The sequence below is a fragment of the Nomascus leucogenys genome, chromosome 2, assembly GCF_006542625.1.
Source record: "Nomascus leucogenys isolate Asia chromosome 2, Asia_NLE_v1, whole genome shotgun sequence".
In the NCBI taxonomy this organism is placed as follows: domain Eukaryota; kingdom Metazoa; phylum Chordata; class Mammalia; order Primates; family Hylobatidae; genus Nomascus; species Nomascus leucogenys.
The window spans coordinates 52598409-52626056 of NC_044382.1; the positions used below are offsets into that span (position 1 = coordinate 52598409).

At 44.8% G+C, this 27648-nt stretch overlaps 1 protein-coding gene across 2 annotated transcripts in view; it reads right to left on the reverse strand.

Moving 5' to 3' along the window:
* The window catches only part of CTCF (CCCTC-binding factor), a 78193-nt gene that overhangs the window by 10185 nt on the left and 40360 nt on the right, over positions 1–27648 (reverse strand). For both annotated transcript variants that reach the window (XM_030795319.1, XM_030795308.1), the window contains exons 3-9: positions 17134–17923; positions 16627–16797; positions 11821–11954; positions 7885–8005; positions 7112–7261; positions 2127–2287; positions 430–612 (exon numbers count right to left, since the gene is read on the reverse strand). In XM_030795319.1, the coding sequence (XP_030651179.1) occupies positions 430–612; positions 2127–2287; positions 7112–7261; positions 7885–8005; positions 11821–11954; positions 16627–16797; positions 17134–17914 (1701 nt within the window). In that variant the 5' untranslated portion in view covers positions 17915–17923. The remainder of the gene's footprint in view (positions 1–429; positions 613–2126; positions 2288–7111; positions 7262–7884; positions 8006–11820; positions 11955–16626; positions 16798–17133; positions 17924–27648) is intronic.

Genomic DNA, 27648 nt, shown 5'->3' on the forward strand with positions numbered 1-27648 from the left:
TATACGCCATCCACCTGCCTCAGCCTCCCGAGTAGCTGGGAGTACAGGGGCCCACCACCGCACCCGGTTAATTTTTTGTATTTTTAGTAGAGACGGTGTTTCACCATGTTAGCCAGGATGGTCTCGATCTCCTGACCTTGTGATCCACCCACCTTGGCCTCCCAAAGTGCTGGGATTACAGGCGTGAGCCACTGCGCCCGACCAGGAAATTTCTTTGTGCAATCAATCTATTCAAAGATACTGTGTTCCCCATCAGTGGAAGGGTTCACACATGGATAGAAACATCAAGATGGGGATGACTAACCCTTTCCAAACAATGAGGCATCTCTGTTTATAACCTCAGTGAAAAAAACCACCGTGCTCTGCAGAGGAAGACCAAAAATCCAATATTCAGTATCATAACAGGAAAAGTGAAGTTCTGACCCTTACCCGACGTGTAAATGTTTTCCCACACTTAGAACAGACAAAGGCCGCAGGGACGAAGTTGGGGTCGTGATAGCGCTTGAAGTGCATGTCGAGAAGCTGCTTCTGGCGGAAGGTTTTATCGCAGTGGCTGCAGGCATAAGGCTTCTCCCCGGTGTGGGTGCGCTTGTGCATGATCATGTGCCTCTCCTGAAACGGCGTAGGGGGAAAGGCCTCAGAGCCTGCTCGTGGGGCTACTGCCCCAGCTGCCACCTGCATGCATGTGGCCAACAGGTATTTCTCACCCAAGCTAGGTCTAGACTCAACACGGCTTGTTGAGATGATAAAGCTATATATTTAGAGACAGGGTTTGGCTCTGTTGCAAAGGCTGGAGAGCAGTGGTGTGATCAGGGCTTACTGCGGCTTCAAAATGGGACCATAGGTATGAGCCACCATGCCTAGATAATTTTGTGTTTTTTTTTTTTTTTTTGAGACAGAGTCTCGCTCAATTGCCAGGATGGAGTGCAGTGGCGTGATCTTGGCTCGCTGCAACCTCCACCTCCCGGGTTCAAGCAATTCTCCTGCCTCAGCCTCTTTAGTAGCTGCAATTACAGGTGCCTGCTACCACACCCAGCTGACTTTTTTTTTTTTTTTTTTTTTTTTTGAGAAGGAGTCTCACTCTGTCGCCCAGGCTGGAGTGCAGTGGCGTGATCTCGGCTCACTGGGTTCATGCCATTCTCCTGCCTCAGCCTCCGGAGTAGCTGGGACTACAGACACCCACCACCACACCCAGCTAATTTTTTGTATTTTTAGTAAAGACGGGGTTTCACCGTGTTAGCCAGGATGGTCTTGATCTCCTGATCTTGTGATCCACCTGCCTCGGCCTCCCAAAGTGCTGGGATTACAGGCGCTCGAGCCACTGCACCCGGCCTTAATTTTTTCTTTCTTTCTTTTTTTTTTTTTTGAGACGGAGTCTCGCTCTGTCACCCAGGCTGGAGTGCAATGGCACCATCTCGGCTCACTGCAAGCTCTGCCTCCTGGGTTCACGCCACTCTCCTGCCTCAGCCTCTCCAAGTAGCTGGGACTACAGGCGCCCGCCACCACGCCCAGCTAATTTTTCGTATTTTTAGTAGACAGGGTTTCACCGTGGTCTCGATCTCCTGACCTCGTGATCTGCCCGCCTCGGCCTCCCAAAGTGCTGGGATTACAAGCGTGAGCCACCGCACCCGGCCCCTAATTTTTTCTTTTTGTAGACATAGGGTTTCTCTCTGTTGCCTATCTCGGCCTCCCAAAGTGCTAGGATTACAGGTGTGAGCCACTGCGCCCGGCTTGATAAAGGTATTTTTAGTGTGGTGCAGAACTGCTTCCATAATTGTAGCACAGATAGAGCTGCTTATTCCTGCTGAGCTCCTTCTTTGGCTCCCTCCCAAGAGTCATGTCCCCACATGAGATTCTTCTCCTCTCTCAAGTCCTGGACTTACTTTCCAGTTTTCAGAAAGATGTCTGCTTAAGGAAGAGGTAAGCTGTGACTGAATAAAACATCAGCTGGACACTGGGATGATACAATTGACAAGGAGCATGACCTTTGATTTTGGTGACATTCCTCATAATCCACAGTTTGAAAATACTATCTTTAAAAACAGCCACTGTACTAGATACGTAAATGCCCTCTGATAACACCAGACACCGAGAAAGCACCAACAACTTTCAATGAAGGTTCCTACCTGTCTACAAGCATAATCACACTGGTCGCACTTAAAGCGCTTCTCATTCTTGTGTGACTTCTGATGCTGGATGAGGGCATAGCGCTCATGAAACACAGCATCACAGTAACGGCATTTCTTGCCTTGCTCAATATAGGAATGCTGCTTTCGCAAGTGGACACCTGAAAGCACAGTAAAAAGCCCAGTGTAATGTGAAAACACAAACAAGCACTTTAACAAGTTACTAATACATTTCTCCTGATTCTTTTTTTTTTTTTTTTTTTTTTTTTTGAGACAGAGTCTTGCTCTGTCACCCAGGCTGGAGTGCAGTGGCACAATCTCAGCTCACTGCAAGCTCCACCTCCCGAGTTCATGCCATTCTCCCGCCTCAGCCTCTTGAGTCGCTGGGACTACAGGCGCCCGCCACCACGCCTGGCTAATTTTTCTTTTTTTTTTTGTACTTTTAGTAGAGACAGGGTTTCATCGTGTTAGCCAGGATGGTCTCAATCTCCTGACCTCGTGATCTGCCCGCTTCGGCCTCCCCAAAATGCTGGAATTATAGGTGTGCGCCACTGCACCCGGCCCATTTCTCCTGATTCTTAAGTATTACTCTGGGTGCTATACAGAAAATGAATGAAAAGGCAGAGTAACAGGTGCAGGGAGAACAATTAAGATTGTTCAAACAGGACAGGTGGGAGAAGATGGTGGCTGGGACAAGGGTGATGACAATGGGTGTGGATGGAAGGGGAAGAACTGATGAGAGATGGAAGCAGCTGAATCAACAGGATTTAGTTGACTGTAGAGTGAAGAAGAAAGCAGGTATCAGGCCTGGAAAACCAGGTAGGTGTTGGAGTCATTTATTGAGACAAGAATAGTGGAAGAGGGCTTAAGACCAAGTTGTATGTGTTATTTTTGGGGTCGGGGGGTGGGGGGGCATAGGGAATAGAGAAGTTTTAGACCTTCAGTTTTAGACATGCTGAATTTGAAATGCCAGAGATATCAAAGCAGGGGTGGGACGGCAAGGGATACACAGTTATATAGGGCTAACTCGAAAGATCTGGAGTAGGAATATAAACGTACAAGTTGTTAGGATTTGAAAGCAGCTATGCTTATCACTGTACCACCAATGCCACAGAGAGTTGTTAGAATTTGAACCCATGGGAGCTGATAAGATCACCAAGGCAAAAAGTAGAATTAAAATAAAAAGGATGGGTCATGCTTTAAGAAGTCTAAGAGTTGGCAGGCACAGTGGCTCACGCCTGTAATCCCAGCACTTTGGGAGGCCGAGGCAGGTGGATCACCTGAGGTGAGGAGTTCAAGACCAGCCTGGCCAACATGGCAAAACTGTCTCTACTAAAAAAAATACAAAAATTAGCTGGGCATGGTGGTGTATGCCTGTAAACCCGTAATCCCAGCTACTCGGGAGGCTGAGGCAAGAGAATGGCTTGAACCTGGGAGGCAGAGGTGGCAGTGAGCCAAGATTGTGCCACTGCACTGCACTCTAGCCTGGGCGACAAAGACTCCCTCTCAAAAAGAATCCCAGCACTTTGGGAGGCAAAGGTGGGTGGATCACCTGAGGTCAGGAGTTTGAGACCTGGCCTGGCCAACATATAGTGAAACCCCGTCTCTACTAAAAAATACAAAAATTAGCTAGGCATGGTGGCATACACCTGTGGTCCCAGCTACTCAGGAAAACGAGGAAGGACAATCATTTAAACCAGGGAAGCGGTGGTTGCAGTGAGCCGAGATCGTGCAACTCTACTCCAGCCCGGGTGACAGAGTGAAACTCCGTCTCTCACACAAAGCGCACACACACACACACGCACACATACACACAAAGAAGTCTAACAGTTGGGCCAGGCATGGTGGCTCATACCTGTAATCCTAGCATATTGGGAGGCTGAGGGGGGTGGATTGCTCGAGTCCAGGAGTACGAGACCAGCCTGGGCAACATAGTGAAACCCTGTCTCTACCAAAAGCTAAAAAAAAAAATAGCTGGTCATCATGGCATGTGCCTGTGGTCCCAGCTACCAGGGAGGCTGAGGTGGGAGGATTCCCTGAGCCTGGTCAAGACTGCAGTGAGCCAAGACTGAGCCACCGAACTCCAGCCTGGGCAACAGAGCAAGACAGTCTCCAATAAAAAAAAAAACAAATAAAAAAATCTTGGAGTTAAGGCCAGTGAGAGAAAAAAAGGTTAAAATAAGAGAAAGTTGAAAGGAGTAAGAGGAAGAAGAAAACCAACAGGATTTAGTGTCACAGAGGCCAAGGGAAGAAAGTGTTTCAAAGGAAGAGGGTACTGTCAATGATGAAGAACACTGCTAACAGATCAAGTCAGCTCTTAGGAAGAAGAGTGGAAAGGAGTCTTCACTACATTCAGAGTGTGGGGTCATTCATGACCCTAAGCAAGAGTCATTATACCAGAGTGATGGGAAATAAGCCAGGCAGGGGGGAAAGATGAGGGAGAGAAGACTGTGAGGGATGTAACTCTTCATAAAGGCTGGCTGGGAAGGAGAGAAGAATTAAACCTAGAGGGTGAAGACTTTTACATATATATATAATTTTTTTTTTTTTTGAGACAGTGTCTCACTCCCTTGCCCAGACTGGAGTGCCGTGGCGCGATCTCGGCTCACTGCAACCTCCCCCTCCCCGGTTGAAGCGATTCTCCTGCCTCAGCCTCCCAAGTATCTGGGAGTACAGGTCCGTGCCACCATACCCGGCTAATTTTTTGTATTTTTAGTAGAGATGGGGCTTCACTGTGTTAGCCAGGATGGTCTTCATCTCCTGACCTTGTGATCCACCCACCTCAGCCTCCCAAAGCGCTGGGATTAGAGGCATCAGCCACCGCGCCTGGCCATATTTTTATTTATTTGAAGAGATGCGGTCTTGCTATATCACACAGGTTGGTCTAGAACTCCTGGCCCATCCTCCTGAATAGCTGAAACTACAGGTGTGAGCCACTGTGCCTGGCTAAGATTCTTTTTTTTTTGAGATAGGGTCTCTCTGTCACCCAAGCTGGAGTGCAGTGGCACGATCTTGGCTCATTGCAACCTCTACCTCCTAAGCTCAAGTGATCCTCCCACCACAGCCTCCTGAGTAGCTGGAACCACAGCTGCACCTCACCACAACCGTTTTGTATTTTTGGTAGAGATGGAGTTTTGCCATGTTGCCCAGGCTGGTCCGGAACTCCTAAGCTCAAATGATCTGCCTACCTCGGCCTCCTAAAGTGCTGGGATTACAGGCGTGAGCCACTGCGCCTGGCCCTTTGTCTACTTTTTAAGTAGGAAGACAAGTCATTTACTGAGACCAAGAAGGGAGAGAAAAAAGAAGGAAAATTAGAGGTTATAAGAAAGTAGGAGTAGGGGATCTGGTGCAGTAGCTCACGCCTGTAATCCCAACACTTTGGGAGGCCAGTGAGGGAAGATCACTTGAGGTCAGGAGTTCGAGAGCAGCCTGGCCAACATGGTGAAACCCTGTCTCTACTAAAAATACAAAAATCAGCCATGGTGGCAGGCACGTGTAGTCTCAGCCACTTGGGAGGCTGAGGCAGGAGAACAGCTTGAACCCAGTAGGCGGAGGTTGCAGTGAACAGAGATCAGGCCACTGCACTCCAGCCTGGGTGACGAGTGCAAAACTTTGTCACAAAAAAAAGTGAGGGCTGGGCGCAGTGGCTCATGTCTGTAATCCCAGCACTTTGGGAGGCCGAGGTAGGCAGGCTCACCTGAGGTCAGGAGTTCAAGACCAGCCTGGCCAACATGGTGAAACCCCATCTCTACTAAAAAATACAAAAAAAAAAAAATTTAGCTGGGCATGGTGGTATGCGCCCATAATCCCAGCTACTCAGGAGGCTGAGGCAGGAGAATCACTTGAACCTGGGAGGCGGAGGTTGCAGTGAGCTGAGTTCACACCATTGTACTCCAGCCTGGGTGACAAGAGGAAAACGGAAAACTCCACCTCAAAAAAAAAAAAAAAGTAAAAGTAGGGTGCCTAACTCTATATAACAAGCACCAAACACTGTGGAATGAATTCGCTCACTCATAAAGAACTGGAGCACACCTAACAAGAACAAACAGCTGGAATAGCTAGGAGCAGTGAGGGCCCAGCTACATTTGAGATCATGAATTTATATATTTACAGTACTACAAGTTGTATCAGCTGAGGTGATATCCCACCAAACTTAAAGAGAGCTAATTATTGGGAGTAGATATGAGGTAAGGGAGAGGATGGCTCTCACTTTTTACTCGCTACTTTTTTTTTTTTGAGATGGAGTCTCGCTCTGTCACCTAGGCTGGAGTGCGGTGGCGTGATCTCTGCTCACTGCAAGCTCCACCTCCCAGGTTCAGGCCATTCTCCTGCCTCAGTCTCCCAAGTAGCTGGGACTACAGGTGCCCACCACCATACCCGGCTAATTTTTTGTATTTTTAGTAGAGACGGGGTTTCACCATGTTAGCCAGGATGGTCTTGATCTCCTGACCTCGTGATTCACCTGCCTTGGCCTCCCAAAGTGCTGAGATTACAGGTGTTGAGCCGCCGTGCCCAGCCTAAATATAATTAATAAACTCCGGCTGTATGTAAACTCTAGTTTAACTATGCACAGAAATACAGTTACCACTAAACCAATAAAACAGTCCCATTACCTAGAGAAAGTACAGATGTTCTCAAAAAAATACAATAGAATGACCTGAGTTTGAATCACACTATGTTACTTTCCTATTTGGGGAAGGAAGGCTACTAATTAAAGGTGTACTCTGTCTCCTCCCATCACAGCTCCCCTTAATTTATAGATGAGTTTTATTCAGGACAGAATCTTGTGGGCTGACTACAGTATGAAAAGGAAGAAATAGAAAAAAAAAAAAAGCAGCTAAGCAATGGCTTTTACTAAGTGACAGACCATTCCTATACATAAAATGTTATGAGAGTCAGAAGGTGCAGTTATTTATGATCCCCATATTTTGAAATATAAATCCTTCAAAATATTTTTTTCACTTCTCACTAGTTAATCTACTTACCCAAATCACTTTTTCGGGCTATGACTGTGTCACAGTGGGGACAGTGAAATTTGGCCACATTTTCTGTGTGCTTCTGTAAAATGTGCATCTTCATGGTACCACTTTGGGTAAACCGAGCATGACAAATATAACATTCATAAGGCTTTTCCCCTTTAAAGAAAATACAGAATGAACACATAAATGAAATGAATAAATACTGTAATTTAATTGGAGGGTAACTCAGGTGGCAGATATGCTACATCACAGAGAATCTACAGGTCTTCGGAAGGCTGAGGCTCAGTCCCAGTTCCCAGATCTTGTCTATCTTCAGATATGGCCAAGTCCTAAACTGCTGCTGGCCACCTCTGCTCTGCCCAGCTCTGCTCTAGAATCCTCCACATTACAGCAATGCTTACCTTTGGGGGAGACTGAATGGAGAACCCACAAGTTTTTCTTTTTAGGAAAAGACAACATCCAGGAAAACTGAATAAGGTGGGTTAGGAAATCTACCCAGACTTTTAAAATTAAAATCTGTCCATTTTAACTTAATTTCTCCCTTAAAATTTTTCTTGTAGGCAGATTCAAGTTGAACAAAACAAAAGGTACTATTTTCTAATGTATTTTCCGAACAACGAATTCAGAGGATATGCCGGAGAAGCATTAATCAATTCCATGCTATTTTCAAGCCAGTCTTCCATTCACATAAACAATGTGGGCACACAGTGGTCCACAGGGTCCCATGGGATTCACTGAAAAGAAGCTCATTAATACAGTAAGGAGTGGAGAAGTCCTACCTGAATGGGTTCTCATGTGCCTTTTCAGCTTGTATGTGTCCCTGCTGGCATAACTGCACAAACTGCACTGAAACGGACGCTCTCCGGTATGAGAGCGAATGTGACGTTTTAATTTGCTGACCTGAAATACGAAAACAACCGAACTTTAACTTCTGTTAACACAGACTATAACATGAGCACTGTAGGTTAGGCCCAAAAGCTTAGTTTTGGGGCACTGAAGTTCAGAATACAGAAGTCTAAAAGATAACCTTCTTCCCTCCTCATTATTTGTAAACTTTGCTTCTCGAATCCATATTATTATCTAAGAGAAGTGGGTAAATGAATACGGGTGTAGATGAGCCAAGATTGGTCATTACTTGGGAGACTGAGGTGGGCAGATCATCTGAGGTCAGGAGTTCAAGACCAGCCTGGCCAACATGGTGAGACCCTGTATCTACTAACAATACAAAAATTAGCCAGGCATGGTGGCACATGCCTGTAATCCCAGCTACTCGGAAGGCTGAGACTGGAGAATCTCTTGAACCCAGGAGGTGGAGGTTGCAGTGACCCGAGATCGTACCACTGCACTCCAACCTGGACGACAAGAGCGAAACTCTGTCTCAAAAAAAAAAAAAAGACTGCGCATTACTAATAACTGTTTAAGCTGGGTGGCAAGCACATGAGGATGTATTACAATCTTTACTTCTACATGTTTGAAATTTTCCATAATAGTTTAAAAATAATCTATGCCTATTTACAGATCAATTTGTTCCAAATCCTGTGTTACTGAGTACATATTTTAATTCCACTCATCCTTTTTTCCTATCATTAGCGTTTCCTAGACAGGCCAGGCTCGAAGGGCCTCTCATCCATCATCCTCACCATTACCCATCCTTTAGTCCCCTGCAGGATACCTGATACTAAAACAGTGACTTTCAAACTTGATTCTACGAAGTGCTTTGAGGGCAGGTCGTAGTGGCTCACACCTGTAATCCCAGCACTTTGGCAGGCCAAGGAATGCGATCGCTTGAGGTCAGGAGTTTGAGACCAGCCTGGGCAACATGGCAAAACCCTGTCTCTACAAAAAATACAAAAATTAGATGGGTGTGGTGGCACATGCCTGTAGTCCCAGCTACGTGAGGAGCAGCTGAAGTGGGAGGATCACCTGAGCTCAGGAGTTTAAGGCTAGCTACAGTGAGCCACGATCATGCCACTGCAGTCCAGCCTGGGCGACAGAGTGAGAGACCCTATCCCCCACGCACCCCCTGCTCCAAAAAAGTGCTTTGAACATTCACTAATGTTTCAATGTTTTGAAAAATTTAAAAAGTATCCTAATTTTAAGGAAACAAACAAAAAACAAAAAACACTGCACTCATGTAAGTGTTGTTGGTTTTGTTTTGTTTTTGGGATGAAATCTCGCTCTGTTGCCCAGGCTGGAGTACACTGTCACACTTGTGGGTCACTGCAACCTCCGCCTCCCAGGGTCAAGCAATTCTCCTGCCTTGGCCTCCCGAGTAGCTGAGACCACAGGCGCACACCACCAGGCCTGGCCAACTTTTGTATTTTTAGTAGAGACGGGGGTTTCACCACGTTGGCCCGGCTAGTCTCAAACTCTTGATCTCAGATGACCAACCTGCCTCGGCTTCCCAAAGTGCTGGGATTACAGGCATGAGCCACCGTGCCCGGCCCCACTTGTAAGTGTTACACACCAAGTTTTCACACACATAAGTCGATAACTATCCTAACAGCATTACTAATTCTTTTCCTTCAAGATTTCCCTATTTAACCTGTTAACTTCAATATGTACCAGAACCTAGTCTGTTCCAATGAGCTATCTATTCCTACTGCAATATCACACTGGCTTCATTTACTATAGTTTTACAAAATCCAATGGCACAAGCCCCTCATTCTGTTTTCAAATTTTTCTTAGCCATTCACATTTATTCTTCCAGTTGAAAGTTAGAATCAACTGGTAATGTTTCTTCATTTATTCAGGTCCTTTGGAAAAGTTTCTGAAATTTTCTTCATGTACATTTCATAGATATTTTTTGTTGTTCAGTTTATCCCTAAGTTATTTTATTGCTATTAGAATCCATTTCATACCTTCCTATCACTACTAAAGTTACTGATTTCTGTATGCTTATATCTGGCCAGTGAACTGAACTCTTATCACTCTAAGTTTTTGTTCTGATACTCTTAGATTTTCTCTGTAAGCAAATCTCTTTGCAAGAAATAACAGTTTTATCTTTCCATTAATAATTCATTTCTTGCTTTATTCGATTAGCTAGGATTTCCAGTACAACGTTGAAACAATAACATTAAGAATGAATAACTTGTCACATTCCAGATTTTAATGGAAATACTTTCAATGTTTCAGAATTAATTAGGATGAGTTTATTATACATTTCTGGTATATATGCTTTTTTAAATTTTTTTGAGGGGAAGTCTCACTCATCACCCAGGCTGGAGTACAGTGGCGCGATCTTGCCTCAATGCAACCTACACCTCCCAGGTTCAAGTGATTCTCCTGCCTCAGCCTCCTGAGTCGCTGAGACTACAGGTGCGTGCCACCACGCCCAGCTAATTTTTGTATTTTTAGTACAGATGGGGTTTCACCATGTTGGCCATGCTGGTTAACTCCTGACCTCAGGTGATCTGCCCACCTCAACCTCCCAAAGTACTGGGATTACAGGCGTGAGCCACCATGCCCAGTCTAAACACATTATATATTAAAGAAGTTTTCTCCTATACTTAACTTGCTAGGACATTAAACAGTAATTAATGATTACTGAATTTTAGCCTCCGTCCCATCTACAGAAATAATATGGTTTTTCTTCAATCCTTCAATGTAATATACATCAGTAATTTCTCAATGATAAACAATCTTTGTGTTTCAGATATATTCAATATCACTTATTTTTTAGAACGTATTACTAAATTAGGTTGGCTCATTGGCTAATAATTTCATTTAGAATTTTTGCTTCTCTCTGAGGATAAGTTTGCTTTTCGGTAGTTTTCTGACCCAGTTTTGGTAACAGTGTAGCTTCAAATAATAAAATTGATAAACCTACCATTTTAAAATGTTCTGGGTACAGTTTTTTCTTCAAAGTTTGACAGAATTTGCCTGTACTAACACGTGAAACTGGTACTCTTTTTTAAGATGGAGTTTCGCTCTTGTTGCCCAGGCTGGAGTGCAATGGCACGATCTCGGCTCACTGCAACCTCTGCCTCCCGGGTTCAAGCGATTCTCCTGCCTCAGCCTTCCAAGTAGCTGGAATTACAGGCATGCACCAGCACGCCCAGCTAATATTTATTTATTTATTATTATTTTTTGAGATGGAGGGAGTCTCGCTCTGTCGCCCAGGCTGGAGTGCAGTGGCGTGATCTCAGCTCACTGCAAGCTCCGCCTCTGGCGTTCACGCCATTCTCCTGCCTCAGCCTGTCTCCCGAGTAGCTGGGACTACAGGCACCCGCCACCACACCCAGCTAATTTTTTGTATTTTTAGTAGAGATAGGGTTTCACCATGTTAGCCAGGATAGTCTCGATCTCCTGACCTCGTGATCCACCCACCTCAGCCTCCCAAAGTCCTGGGATTACAGGCTGTGAGCCATCGCGCCCGTCCTAAATTTTTTATTTTTTAGTAGAGATGGAGTTTCTCCATGCTGGTCAGGCTGGTCTCCAACTCCCGACCTCAGGTGATCCGTCCACCTCGGCCTCCCAAAGTGCTGGGATTATAAGCGTGAGTCACTGCACCCAGCCAGACACTTGACTCTTTTTAACAGGTAAATCTTTCACGCCCATCATAAGTTTTTGGGGGAGCGGTGTTGTGTGGGAGTGTTAATAATTTTCTAACATTCTTCTACCTCATCTTAAGTCCATTTGGGTAGTTATAGCTTTGTACTGAAATAAATCATGGTCTGCCTAAGAGAGATACCAACAAAAAGCTGAACACTCACTTCTACACTGGCGTAATCGCACATGGAACACTTGAATGGCTTCTCGTGGGTGTGTTTGTAACGACGATGCCGAACCAATTCTCCACTGGTCACAAAGGCCATGTCGCAGTCTGGGCACTTGTGAGGACGAGTACCTAGAGAAAGGATGGAGTAACAGGAAGAGCAAGATCAAGGGCACAGTTAATGACAGAGTTCAATGTGTGGCACAGAACTGCTATGAGACTGGACCCTATTCATCCCATCAACTGCAGTAGCTTGAAAGCAGATCCGGAAGTCAGCTCCGAAAACTATGGGAGGGCCTGGATCAATTTATAATACTAACACCAGGATATTATAACACACACCAAATTAGTTTCCCTTAATTACCCATCTGAATCTGCTGCCTTTGAATACAATAAAAACCTTCTTATTCCTATTTTGTGAATATCCTGGTCATTATGGATTAAAAGTTAATAGAGACCGGGCTTGGTGGCTCATGCCTCTAATCCCAGAACTCTGGGAGGCTAAGAGTTTGAGACCAGCCTGGGCAACACAGCAAGATCTCCCGTCTCTCAAATCTCACTGTATTATGCCTATAAATATAGGGCCATTGGGCTGTCCATATTCTGAAACTTTCTTTTAAAAACACAAACATATAACTTGTTTTCCATATATATCTGTCTTGATAAGGAATTTCAGAGGCTTATCACAGGCTTTACATAGTATTCCCTTTTATGTGATTTAAACAAATGATTTTCAAACATCCATGTCTAATATGCTGTGATCATTCTGAATGTCAGTTCATCCAATATAAAACATTTATGAATAATATACTCTCTACATTTCTTGTCTTTCACTGAAGGAATCTTAGAGACAAAACTGAGAGCACAATGCAGTGCTAGTTTCACAGACTAGTGACCATCTGTAATTGTGGGCAGCAGGTATGGGGTGACAGCAAGGTAATACCAAACACTAAAACCAAAGGAAGGCTGCCTTTGAGAATACAATTAGGAAGAGCCACAATGTAATGAACAGAACCAGCCATCTGCACAAATGATTCTCTTTGAGAATGAAGAGAATGCTGGAGAATGAAGAGAATACTAGAGTATAATAAAAACTAAGCAATTCCAAGGAATGTTCATTTGTTCGTTCAATTTGATTCTTTAGAACCACTATGTATCTAACAGTAAAGCACAGAGTTCTTCCTGTGAAAAGTGTATAGTCTGGTGGTACGGGTAAGAAGTAAAACAATTAACAAGAGAAGAAAAGTGGCATCCAATTTTCTTTTCGTTTTTTGTTTTTGAGCCAGGGTCTTCCTCTGTTGCCCAGTGGGAGTGCAGTGATAGGATCAAGGCTCACTGCAGCCTTGACTTCCCAGGCTCAAGCAATCCTCCTACTTCAGCCTCTCCAGTAGCTGAGACTACAGTCTTGCACCACCATGCCTGGTTAATTTTTCTATTTTGTAGAGATGGAGTCTTGCCATGTTGCCCAGGCTTGTCTCAAACTCCTGGGCTCAAGCAATCCTCCAGCCTCGGCCTCACAAAGTCCTGAGATTACAGGTGTGAGCCACCATGCCTGGTCTTTTAGAACAAAGTAAGCTAAAAAATAAATGCTCGTGTTTACCTAGTACTATCCAGGAGAGAAGGAGGCCTGCATAAGCATGGCAATTAGCAAAGAAGTGGATACTGCTGTGGGGCAGGGATTTCCATTAGGCTGCGCCACATGACCACCTACATCCCTTCACTCAAGGCCCATCCTTTTTTTTTTTTTTTTTTTTTAGACAGAGTCTCTTGCTCTGTCACCCAGGTTGTAGTGCAGTAGCATGATTTTGGCTCACTGCAACCTCTACCTTCCAGGTGGAAGCAATTCTCTTGCCTCAGCCTCCTGAGCAGCTGGGACTACAGGTACATGCCACCACACCTGGCTAACTTTTTTTTTTTTTTTTTTGTATTTTTAGTAGAGATGGGGTTTCACCATGTTGGCCAGGATGGTCTCAATCTCCTGCCCTCGTGATCCGCCCGCTTCAGCCTCCCAAAGTGCTGGGATTACAGGCGTGGGCCACCATGCCTGGCTTTTTTTTGAGACCAGGTTTTGCTCGTTGCCCAGGCTGGAGTGCAATGGCACGATCTCAGCTCACCGCAACCTCCGCCTCCTGGGTTCAAGCGATTCTCCTGCCTCAGCCTCCCGAGTAGTTGGGATTATAGGCATGTGCCACCACATCTGGCTAATTTTGTATTTTTAGTAGAGACAGGGTTTCCCCATGTTGGTCAGGCTGGTCTTGAACTCTTGACCTCAGGTGATCCGCCCGCATCAGCCTCCCAAAGTGCTGGGATTACAGGTGTAAGCCACCACATGCGACCACCTGGCTAATTTTTCTATTTTTAGTGGAGATGAGGTTTCATCATGTTGGCCAGACTGGTCTCAAACCCCTGACCTCAAGTGATCCACCCACCTCAGCCTCCCTAGGTGCGGGGATTACAGCAGGTGTGAGCCACCATGTGCCCAGCCATCAAGGCTCATCCTCGCCAAGTTAGCTTTCAATTGCTACAGCAGCTTTTTTTTTTTTTTTTTTTTGAGACGGAGTCTCGCTCTGTCGCCCAGGCTGAAGTGCAATGGTGCGACCTCCACTCTGCAATTTCTGCTTCCTGGATTTAACCAATTCTCCTGCCTCAGCCTTCCGAGTAGCTGGGACTACAGGCATGCGTCACCACACCCGGCTAATTTCTATATTTTTAGTAGAAATGGGGTTCCGTCATGTTGGCCAGGCTGGTCTTGAACTCCTGACCTCAGGTGATCCACCCACCTCGGCCTCCCAAAGTGCTGGGATTACAGGCAACAGCTACGGTGCCTGGCTGCTACAGCATCGTAACAGAGGCAAAGGCGCCCCCTAGAATGCAATGCAACTGCATCTGGAACATGAAAAGGTATACTCCTCACCATAAACTGATACTCTTGGTGTATGCATCTGCTCTTGTGGGTTTTGTTGGTATGAATCAGTCCTGCCAAATCTGCTGAGTAACCAGATAGACTGTACCTCTTACTTTCAAAGCTGAAGACCAGATAGAGAATGCCCAAATCAAGGCACACCCATCTTGGGAAGTCCTGTCACGGGGCCATTTATTTATTTATTTATTTATTTTGGTGAGACAGAGTCTTGCTCTGTCACCTAGGTTGGGGTACAGTGGCACAATCTTGGCTCACTGCAACCTCTGTCTCCCGCATTCAAGTGATTCTCCTGCTTCAGCCACCCAAGTAGCTGGGTTTACAGGCGTGTGCCACTACACCTGGCTGATTTTTTGTATTTTTAGTACAGAGGCGGTTTTGCCATGTTGGCCGGGCTGGTCTAGAACTCCTGGCCTCAAGTGATCTACCCCTTATCGGATTTCCAAAGTGCTGGGATTACCCAGTCACTTTTATTTAGTCATATGCCCCATCCTAGTGTCTTCGAAGTATCAAATAAAACATATTATCAAGTGTCTGGGTAGAAGTTAGGGAGATGTTTAAAAGTAACTAAGTCACATTAGTGAAGAATGTGCCCATGTGCAGCATACTGTTTATGATTAACACCTACTTGATCATGGTCAGCTGACAACCAGCACAACAAATCTAAAACAAGAGTTGTCATTAGAAATTTTTAAAAGCCTAAAAAACAAAAACAAGAGTTGTCATATGAAATGAAGTACAGAATATGGATAGAAGAAAGTTATTCTGCATGAAAAACCATGTGAGAAGACTTGCAACCAAGTTCCTACACTGGGATAACAAACAGCCCAGGAGAGCTTAAAGAGAAATTTAGTGCACAGAGTCCCTCTACTTTAGAGACCTCATGGAACCTGGCCACAGCCAACATGAAGCTAATATCAGGATATCTGAGCACTAAAGTAAGTAGGGTGCTCAAATAAATGTTTGAATTATCAGAATGGTGTCTTAACTTTTCCATTCTGAAATTATGAATTACTTACCTTCCTTGACGTGAAACAACCAGAAACAAAAAACGTTAAGGTTTGTTTGTGAGATGGAGTCTCACTCTGTTGCCCAGGCTGGAGTGCACTAGCACTATCTCAGCTCACTGCAACGTCTGCCTCCCAGGTTTCAAGCGATTCTCCTGCCTGAGCCTCCTGAGTAGCTGGGATTACAGGCACCCGCCACCATACCTGGCTAATTTATGTATTTCTAGTAGAGATGGATGAGGTTTCGTCATGTTGGCCAGGATGGTCTCCAACTTCTAATCTCAAGTGATCTGCCCACCTCAGCCTTCCAAAGTGCTAGGATTACAGGCGTGAGTCACTGTGCCCGGCCACTTTTTTTTAAAATAAACGTAGGATTTCACTTCTATTTCTTTTCTTTTTTTTTTTTAGACAGAGACTTGCACTGTTGCCCAGGCTGGAGTGCAGTGGCGGGATCTCGGCTCACTGCAAGCTCCACCTCCCAGGTTCATGCCATTCTCCTGCCTCAGCCTCCCGAGTAGCTGCGACTACAGGCGCCCGCCACCACAGCCAGCTAATTTTTTGTATTTTTAGTAGAGACAGGGTTTCACTGGGATTTCACTTCTGTTTCTAATGTTCTTCCTCACAGTACCAGGCATCTATTGCCTGAGACTTCTTTTTTTTAAGAGAGAGGGTGTTGTTATTTTTCATTAAATTTTCTTTACATTTGTCTATAATAACTAAGTCCAAGTGCTTACAATAAAATCATGATTACAAAAAGGGCACCATAAGAAATAATAAAAACTTCCTTTAAATTCCCGCTGGAGTCAGCTTGAATGAATACTAAAAAAGCCAAATCTGAGCATTTGCTGTTGTAGCCCCCAAGACTCTTATCCAGCACCTGTGTGTGTGTTAAGGTGATTCCTCAGGAGGGTGACTGTTCTGAATGCCCTGCCACAGAGATGGCACTTGTGTGGTCTCTCATCAGTGTGGCTTTTCATGTGACGATCCAAATTTGAACGCCGTGGACACGTGTAACTGCAAAGCTCACACTGGAATGTCTTCTTTACACCTATGTGCGAAATAAAACACTTACTTGCTGCAGAGTTTCAAAGTGTTAAGATTAATCCTAATCTTAAATTTCTACAAATATATTTGATTAGCTTTTAATAACAAAACCCAATATAAGTCATAATTATCTCATGTCACTAATGCATTTCCTTCTTCTTTGGGATTAAAAAAAGAGCATTCAACCTGAAAAAACTTATTTTAGACTGGTTTTAAAGAACGGTACCCACATAATGACCTTTTACAAATACAGTTAATATAAAACAACTTGCATATGCACTGTGTTGTATGCTTATCCCAAAATGGTTTTATGAAACCACTATGGATAAACTCGTTTTACCTTTCTTTTTAATTTTTGTTGGCTTTGGAGGCTTCATATTACCAACCACTTTCTCTGCATTAACCTCTGATAGCAGACCCTCCTGCTGTTCTTCCTCAAAATCGTAGACAGACACATCTACATCTTTGCCCTCCTCTGTATAACGCAGTTTGCTCTTTTTGGTTTTCTTTGTTTTTTTGGCTGGTGGCTGATAGTCTGGGTCTTTTTGCCAACTAGGATCTTCCTGGGGTGGAAGTTCTCCTTGTTCTAGTGTCTCCACCTCTCCATTGGCCCCCACTTTAACCACCTGAAACCCTTCAGGCAAAGGTAGGGTGTGGCATATCATGGGTTCACTTTCCGCAAGGCCCTCTTTAGACACTTCATTTTCATAAGCCCCCTGAAGTTCTTCTACTGAAGTGGTAGCAACAGGTACAGTCACAGGAACAGGTACTTGAACAAGCTGAAGCTCTCCTATGTTTATGGGTTGTTCCTCCATATTTACAACCTGTAAAGTTATAATCTGGGTATCGTCCACAGCAGCCTCTGCTTCTGGAGCCACTGTGCCCTCCATTACTTCAGTCTTCATCTGAAGAAGGGTGGGGTCCAGCTGTTCCATCATCACCATCTGTACACTGCTGTTGACATCCTGGACCACCTCACCCCCATCTGTCTGGTTCTGGGGTAAGTGGCAGGCATCTTCTTCCTGGCCCCCTTCCCGGCGTCTCTGGTAAGTCTTTCTCTCCTTTCCTTTAATAAAAGTTTCGGACTCCTCCACAATGGCTTCAACTGCATCACCTTCCATTTCCCCTGCCTTTATTAAGAGAGAACACAGATTGTTATTTAAAGCAAAGCATGTCTAAATAAAAACATACATTTTAAAACAAAAAGACCCTTTGGTGAATGACTTAGGCATCAATGGTTGTTAATATTAAAAAAGACACAACAGACATTATGTGCCTCTTGATGAAGGAAACAACCACCACCAGCCGGGCGCGGTGGTTCACGCCTGTAATCCCAGCACTTTGGGAGGCCAAGGCAGGCGGATCACGAGGTCAGGAGATCAAGACCATCCTGGCTAACATGGTGAAGCCCCGTCTCTACTAAAAATACAAAAAAAATTAGCCGGGCATGATGGCGGGCGCCTGTAGTCCCAGCTCTTCGGGAGGCTGAGGCAGAAGAATGGCGTGAACCCAGGAGGCAGAGCTTGCAGTAAGCCAAGATTGCACCACTGCGCTCCAGCCTGGGGGACACAGCGAGACTCCGTCTCAAAAAAGAAAAAAAAGAAAAAGAAAAAACCACTACCTGTAATGCAATCTTGTCAAACAAACCCCAAAACTCTGAAACCAATCAAGTCTCTAGATCCAAGCCAATTAACAGGAAATTGGTGACTCAGGATGTTAAATTATACTACAGGGATTAAATCAGTGAAATCCATACTGAGGGAAACACTGCAAGATTATACTCAGGTTCTTCTGCAAACAGGTAACAAGAAGAATACAAGGGAAGATTGGAGGGAGAACCAGTAGATCAGTAGTTCTCAGCCTTGGGTGACTTTGCCTCTAGGAACATTTGGCTAACACGTTTTTGGTTGTCACTACTGGGCTGGGACAACCAAGCAAGACTCTGTCTCAAAAAAAAAAAAAAAAAAAAAAAAAGAGTGTTAAGAGACAGTAATCAATCACAATGCATGAATCTTCTTTGGATCCTGATTCAAACCAATAAACGGTGAAAAAGATGTGACACAAGACAATTAGAAATTTCAACTGGATATCTGATGATATTAAAGAATTACTCACAAAACTAATTTAAATCTTACACATGTAGTGGGGAAGACACTGGTAAAGGATATAAAATTTCAGTTAGTGGAAGAAGAGATCTATTGTACAACATGACTATTACAGTTAATAATAACGTATACCTGAAAATAACTGAGAGCAGATTTTTAAGTGTTCTCATCACAGAAAATGACAAGGATGTGAGATGATGCATATATGAATTAGCTTAATTTTCTGCAATTATGGGATCTTGCCATGTTTCCAGACTGGCCTTGAACTCCTGGGCTCAAGCAATCCTCCCACCTAAGCCTCCCCAAGTGCTGGGATTATACGTGTGACCGAGCCACTGTGCCCGGGTCTGCCAATGTTTTGTAAAAAGCTTTATTAAGGTAGCTTTATTAAGCGCGTGATGGCTCACGCCTATAATCCCAGCACTTTGGGAGGCCGAGGTGTGTGGATCACCTGAGGTCGGGAGTTTGAGACCAGCCTGAACAACATGGAGAAACTCCGTCCTAACTAAAAATACAAAATTAGCCAGGTGTGATGGCACATGCCTGTAATCCTGGCTACTTGGGAGGGTGAGGCAGGAGAATCGCTTGACCCGGGAGGTGGAGGTTGTGGTGAGCCAAGATTGCTCCATTGTACTGCAGCCTGGGCAACAAGAACGAAACTCCGTCTCAAAAAAGAAAAAAAAACCCACTAAACACACCTCCAAAATTTCCTTGTATGTTTTGTTTTTGGTGATAATATTTATCATGAGATCCATCCTCAACACAATTCAAAGTGCATAATGCTATACGATTAATACAGGAACTATGTTGTGTAGCAGATCTCTAGAACTTATTCACCTTACATAACTAAACTTTATACCCACTGAATAGCAATTCCCCATTTTCTCCACCCTGTCAAAGTTTTTTGACCTTGTGTTTTGAAGCCAAACTCAGAACTTACATCCAGACTGCAATGGCCCTGTTTGTAGACACCACACAAAACTGCCCATGTCATACCATCAAGTTGACATTCACCTCTCTCCTGACAATGAGATCATGAATTCCCTGAGAATAAGAACCACATCTAACAAGTGGTTTTTTTTTTTTTTTTTTTTGAGACGGAGTCTCGCTCTGTCGCCCAGGCTGGAGTGCAGTGGCACGATCTCTGCTTACTGCAAGCTCTGCCTCCCAAGTTCACGCCATTCTCCTGCTTCAGCCTCCCAAGTAGCTGGGACTACAGGCGCCCACCACCATGCCCGGCTAATTTTTTTTATTTTTAGTAGAGACGGGGTTTCACCATGTTAGCCAGGATGGTCTTGATCTCCTGACCTCATGATCTGCCTGCCTCGGCCTCCCAAAGTGCTGGGATCACAGCTGTGAGCCACTGCGCCCAGCCGGTTTTTACTATATATTTTTTTTTTAGTTGGAGTCTCGCACTGTCACCCGGGCTGGAGTGCAATGGCGTGATCTTGGCTCACTGCAACCTCTGCCTCCCAGGTTTAAGTGATTCTCCTGCCTCAGCCTCCGGAGTAGTTGGGATTACAGGTGCCCACCACCACACCTGGCTAATTTTCTGTATTTTTAGCAGATACGGGGTTTCACTATGTTGGCCAGGCTGGTCTTGAACTTCTGACCTCGTGATCTGTCCACCTTGGCCTCCCAAAGTGCTGGGATTACAGGCGTGAGCCACCACGCCCAGCCATGGTTTTTACTCTTTAGCACTGTGCCCAAGCTGGTAAGTACTCAATAAATGCTAATCAAATTGAATATGTAATAGAAAACAGAAAACAAATCAGCCAATTCATAGTTTTTGGCTCTTATATCTTGTGAATAGGCCAGGCACGGTAGCTCACGCCTGTAATTCCAGCACTTTGGGAGACCAAGGCTGGTGGATCAGTTGAGGCCAGGAGTTCAAGACCAGCCTGGCTAACATGGCAAAACCCCATCTCTACTAAAAATACAAAAATTAGCCAGGTGTGGTGGTGTGCACCTGTAATCCCAGCTACTTGGGAGGCTGAGGCACGAAAAGAGCTTGAACCCTGGAGGTGGAGGTTGCAGTGAGCTGAGAACATGCCCCCGCACTCCAGCCTGGGCGACAGAGTGAGACTCGGTCTCAAAAACAAAAAACAAAAAACAAAAAACAAAGAAAAATCTTGTGAATGACATTACCTAAACAAGAGTAAAATAAGTAAAATAGGGGCCAGGCGTGGTGGCTCACGCCTGTAATCCCAGCATTTTGGGAGGCCGAGGCAGGCAGATCACTTGAAGTCAGGAGATGGAGACAAGCCTGGCCAACACGGCAAAACCCCGCTTCTATTAAAAATACAAAAATTAGCCAGGTGTGGTGGCACATGCCTGTAATCCCAGCTACTCAGGAGGCTGAGGCAGGAGAATTGCTTGAACCTGGGAGGTGGAGGTTGCAGTGAGCTGAGATCGGGCCACTGTACTCCCTCCAGCCAGGGCAACAGAGCAAGCCTCTGTCTAAAAAAAATAATAATAATTAAAATAAAACGTATAGCTGGGTGTGGTGGGGTGTGCCTCTAATCCCAGCTATTTGGAAGGCTGAGTGAGGCACGAGAATTGCTTGAAGCCTGGAGGTGGAGATTGCAGTGAGCCAAGTGCCACTACACTCCAGCCTGGAGCCTGGGCAATAAGAGTGAAACTGTGTCTCAAAAAAAAAAAAAAAAAAACAACAAAAAAAAACAACATTCAAGTGTTTTGTATTTTTGGCCAAGAATACAGCTCAAACGAAGCTTTTGTTACTTCTATTAGAGACACTTTTCTCCAATTCTCTGTCTAGGCACCTTAACATTGTATTATATCCACATTAGCAGTCAGAGAAGACTCCTTAAGCCAGGACCACTTGCGAGGCAGCACAAGAACTACAGAGAGAATGACATTACCTAAAGAAGAGTAAAATAGGGGCCGGGCATGGTGGCTCACACCTGTAATCCCAGCATTTTGGGAGGCCTGGTCCTACATTCTAGGAGTTACTGTCTAACATAAAGGACAAAATAGGTAGCACAATGGTTCAAGGTAAAATTACGTAGGTTTGGAGAAAGATAGCATAACCAGGTGTGATAGAAAAATGCTTCATAAATGTGGAATTTGAATGGAACCCTGAAACATGAACAGAACATTTAAAGGCAGAGTTTGACAGTGGAAGGCAGAGGGTGTATTCTGTAGGGGAAAGGTTTGGATTTTTGGGTAGAATAAATACATGTGGGAATTAGTTATGAGTAAGAAAAAGAACTGGCTTAAGGCACAGGACAGAGGAGAGGGTAGTAAGGTGAAAGATGTGCTGGTTGCCCCCCACAGTTTGGACGGTCTTGAATAACAAAATATCTCAGACGACTGGCAATGGAAAACCACTTATGCTTTCTGGGCAGAGAAGTAAAGATTCACTCATTTCACAAAGAACAGGACTTAATTTCCTCAAAAAGTGTGTCTCTATTTTTGCAAAAACTACATGATGCACTTACCACCCTTCTGGCTCACAAAGCCCCTCCATACCTGACCCCATGATAACCTATTCAGATTTATGTCTTGCCCTCTAGCACTTTCCCCTTCAGTCAAGCTGTCTTTTCATCCAGACACAGTTCCTACTGTCATCTCCCTGTCTTCACTCTGTACTTTACGCCTGATCCACTCCTCTCAACACCAGCTCATCCTTGGCACAACAAAGCTTTCTGAGGTTCTTGTGGCCACTACTTTGCTCCAAATGTGTTTCTGATAAAATAAGGACACAGTTTAGCATTTAAAATTTTCTCAAAGTGATCTATTTTCCCAGTTGGGTGTGAAAGCTCTTTAAGGGCAAAAGCCAGGCTTGAAGCAACATATATTTTTGGACAGATTCAGCAAACCCCACCATCTGCCTGGAAAAAAACAAGGCTTAAGGTAAACTCCCGAGGTTGTTGGATTGCCAGTTTGGTTTATTCTGCCATTACCTTCTTTCTTTCATTAGTCCCTTGTTCTCAACAACCAAGAGAAAAATACAACAACATCCAATGCAAAGGCTTCTTACTATGCTGTTCCATGACAGTGGGGACAAATATAAAAAAAGTTACCGCAGAAGGTGGGGATCAAAGAACATTTGTAGAATGCTTTATAATTCGCCTATAAATTTAAAATGAGCAAAGTGCTAGCATTTTTATTACAAGATCTCATTTAGGCCAAGCGTGGTGGCTCACGCCTGTAATCCCAGCACTTTGGGAGGCCAAGGCAGGTGGATCATGAGGTCAGGAGATTGAGACCATCCTGGCTAACACGGTGAAACACCGTCTCTACTAAAAAATACAAAAAATTAGCCGGGAGTGGTGGCGGGTGCCTGTACTCCCAGCTACTTGGGAGGCTGAGGCAGGAGAGTGGAGTGAACCCGGAAGGCGAAGCTTGCAGTGAGCCAAGATTGCGCCACTGCATTCCAGCCTGGGAGACAGAGCGAGATTGTCTCAAAAAAAAAAAAAAAAAATCTCATTCATACCTCTGATTGTAAAAGACTAAGCATAATCCTAACTATAATCAATTTTATATACTCAGTACTGTTCAGACAGATTATCTTTAGAATAGAAATTCTCTATGCTGGCACTGTTCAACAGAAATATAATGCAAGCCACAAACATAAGCCACATTATATATAATTTTAAGTAAAAAAACTTCATATTAAAAAGTAAAAAAAAAAAACCCAGGTGAAATTAATTTTAGTAATCTATTTTACTTAACCTGGTATGTCCAAAATACCATTTCAAGGTTTAATCAATTTAAAAAATTGTTGGCCGGGTATGGTGGCTCACGTCTGCAATCCCAGCACTTTGGGAGGCCGAGGCAGGGGGATCATGAGGTCAGGAGATCGAGATCATCCTGGCTAACATGGCGAAACCCTGTCTCTACTAAAAATACAAAAATTAGCCGGGCGTGGTGGCGGGCGCCTGTAGTCCCAGCTACTCGGGAGGCTGAGGTAGGAGAACGGCGTGAACCTGGGAGGTGGAGCTTTCAGTGAGCCAAGATTGTGTCACTGCACTCCAGCCTGGCAACAGAGCGAGACTCCGTCTCAAAAACAAACAAAACAAAAACAAAACTAACAAAAAAAATTGTTATATTTGAGACACAGACTTGCTCTGTTGCCCAGACTGGAGTGCAGTGGTAGGATCACAGCTCACTGTAACCTCCAACTCCTGGGCTCCGGTGATCCTCCTGCCTCAATCTGCCAAGTAGCTACGACTACAGTTTATGCCACTATGCTCAATTAATTTTTTTTTTTTTTTTTGAGACGGGGTTTCCTCTGTTGCCCAGGCTGGAGTGCAGCAGAATGATCATGGCTCACTGCAGCCTTGACTTCCTGGGCTCAGGTGATTCTCCCACCTCAGCCTCCTGAGTAGCTGGGACTACAGGTTCATGCCAGGCACCAGGCTAATTTTTTTGTATTTTTAGTAGAAGTGGGGTTTCATCATGTTGCGCAGACTGGTCTCGAACTCCTGGGCTCAAGTGATCTGCCCGCCTCAGCCTCCCAAAGTGCTAGGATTACAGGCATAAGCCACCGTGGCTGGCCTCTAATTTTTTTTTTTTTTTTTGAGACGGAGTCTTGCACTGTTTCCCAGGCTGAAGTGCAATGGCGCGATCTCGGCTCACTGCAAGCTCTGCCTCCTGGGTTAATGCCATTCTCCTGCCTCAGCCTCCCAAGTAGCTGGGACTACAGGCGCCCGTCACCACGCCCGGCTAATTTTTTGTACTTTTAGTAGAGACAGGGTTTCACCGTGTTACCCAGGATGGTCTCGATCTTCCGACCTCGTGATCCGCCTGCCTCGGCCTTCCAAAGTACTGGGATTACAAGCGTGAGCCACCGCGCCCCTCATTTTTTTTTTTTTTTTTTGAGAGGGAGTCTTCCTCTGTTGCCCAGGCTGGAGTGCAGGGGCGTGATCTCGGCTCACTGCAAGCTCCGCCTCTCGAGTTCATGCCATTCTCCCACCTCAGCCTCCTGCGTAGCTGGGACTACAGGCACCCACCATCACTCCCGGCTAATTTTGTTTTTGTATTTTTAGTAGGGACAGGGTTTCACCATGTTAGGCAGGATGGTCTTGATCTCCTGACCTCGTGATCCACCCACCTCAGCCTCCCAAAGTGCTGGGATTACAGGTGTGAGCCACCGTGCCCGGCCTAATGTTTTTTTTTTATTTTGTAATTTTTTTTTGTAGAGGTGTGTTGCCCAGGCTGGTCCTGAACTCCCAGCCTCAAGTTATTGTTCCATCTTAGACTACCAAAGTGCTGAGATTACAGGTATGTGCCGTGGTGCCCAGCTGTATTTTACATTTACAGCATACCTTAATTTGAACCAGTAAAACTCTAAATTCTCAACAGCAACATGAGGCTAGGGGCTTCTGTACTGGACAGCACAGCTTTGTACTTCTGTTATTCAAAGTATGGTCTGAGGACCAGCAGCACTGGCTTCGTAAAAACACAGAACTTCAGGTCCCACCCTTGACCCACAGAATTAGATTTTGCAATTTAACATTATACTATTACTGTTTCCCCATTAAGATTTTTCTTTCTCTTTCTTTTTTTTTTTTTTTTTTGAGATAGAGTTTCACTCTTGTTGCCTAGAGGGTGGAGTGCAATGGCACAATCGGCTGAACGCAACATCCGACTCCTGGGTTCAAGCGATTCTCCTGCCTCAGCCTCCCGAGTAGCTGGGATTACAGGCATGCGCCACCACACCTGGCTAATTTTGTATTTTTAGTAGAGACGGGGTTTCTTCATGTTGGTCAGGCTGGTCTCGAACTCCTGACCTCAGGTGATCCGCCGGCCTCGGCCTCCCAAAGTGCTGGGATTAAAGGCATGAGCCACCGTGCCCAGCCCCCAGAAAAAAAATTTTTAAGAGAAGTTTTTCAGTCCCTGAAAAGCCCCAAAAGTTAGTATCCCTGCAAAGGGAATGATAATCCAGATGTCTGGAGCTAGGGAACATACAAAAAGCCCAATTTACTTCACAGTGACATTCTCAGAAAAGGTATCAAAGAACAAAAAATTGAGATGCTGTGAATGTAAATGTGGTGACCCTGCCAGAATCACTACATAATCCCAGACTATTTAAATATCCTCAATAATAAAATTGGTGGAGGAAAAAGAATCTTTGGGGTCTCCAGGATTTTGTAGCATACAATTTGATGCTACAACTTGAAGACAACGGAAAAAAATTCTATCTGGTCTCTGGTGTGAATTTGAAAACTTAAAATGTTAAAAATTGCTTGTAAACAGGCCAGGCTGAGTGGCTCATGCCTGTAATCCCAGCACTTTGGGAGGCCGAGGCGGGCAGATCACCTGAGGTCAGGAGTTCGAGACCATCCTGACCTACATGGTGAAACCCCATCTCTACTAAAAATATGAAAATTAGCCAGGTGTGGTGGCAGGCGCCTAGAGTCCCAGCTATTCGGGAGGCTGAGGCAGGAGAATCGCGTGAACCCGGGAGGCGGAGGTTGCAGTGAGCCAAGACTGGGCCACTGCACTCCAGCCTGGGTGACAGAGGGAGACTCCATCTCAAAAAAAAAAAAAAAAGTAAACAACCAAGTCCAACCTAAAAGAGGTCACAGAATTATAAACCAGGTAGAAAAAGAAGTGGTACAAAAGAGTACAAATAGAAACTAACTGTGCCTCCAAGGAGTTGAGCTGACAGAGTATTATCTCACTGTGAAAAAAAAAAACATGGCATAAAGTCCACAAAACAACAGCATCTACTCAGGTCTTAAAGCAATAGCTTCTATTTTTAATAGAGAAAAATCAGACACAAAGTAGCAAGCCATCAGCCTCTCAATACACTGCTCAGAAATCTCAGAGCATCCCCGAGGTCAGGAGATCGAGACCATCCTGGCTAACACAGTGAAACCCCATCTCTACTAGAAATACAAAAACAAAATTAGCTGGGCGTGGTGGCGGGCGCCTGTAGTCCCAGCTACTGGGGAGGCTGAGGCGGGCACCTGTAGTCCCAGCTACTGGGGAGGCTGAGGCAGGCGCCTGTAGTCCCAGCTACTGGGGAGGCTGAAGCAGGAGAATGGCAGGAACCCGAGAGGTGGAGCTTGCAGTGAGCCGAGATCACGCCACTGCACTCCAGCCTGGGTGACAGAGCGAGACTCCATCTTAAACACACACACACACACACACACACACACACACACACACACACACACACAAACTTAGTGCATCCCATGAAGCAGTGGATCCCTCCTTTTACTTAACTTCTTTTACTTTCTTTCCAGAGGATGGGAGTCTCTCCTCTGAATCAATAAGTAACCAATAGGCTGGACCAGGTCACTCTCCCCACTCCCTGGGGACTGCGCTTCTAGCTGTCTCTCCCGACGCTAGCAGTTCCAATCCATCTCCTCCCTTTACTGCTTTCAAACAGTCAGTTCCTCTTAGCACAAAACATACCCACTCACTCTAATTCCTACATATTTTTTGGCTCTATGCTTGCTTGAGTCGCCCATGCCTTCTAGGTTTCTTCAAATATTTTTTGTGGACCAATACCACCACCAAAAAGAAGTTTATATCACTCAAAGCAGTTTTAATTTACTTACGGGACATATTTTTTTTCCTCCAGATTATGAAAATCACCTAATATTCTGATGCTGTTTTCTCAGCTATTCAGTTAAAGGTATGTATTTTGTATATATATGAAATCGTACTATATATAGAATTTATATACACTTCTATATATGGCTTTGCTCTCCTATCTCAAAAAATCTGTCCTTACGACTAGGTGCGTTGGCTCAAGCCTGTAATCCCAGCAC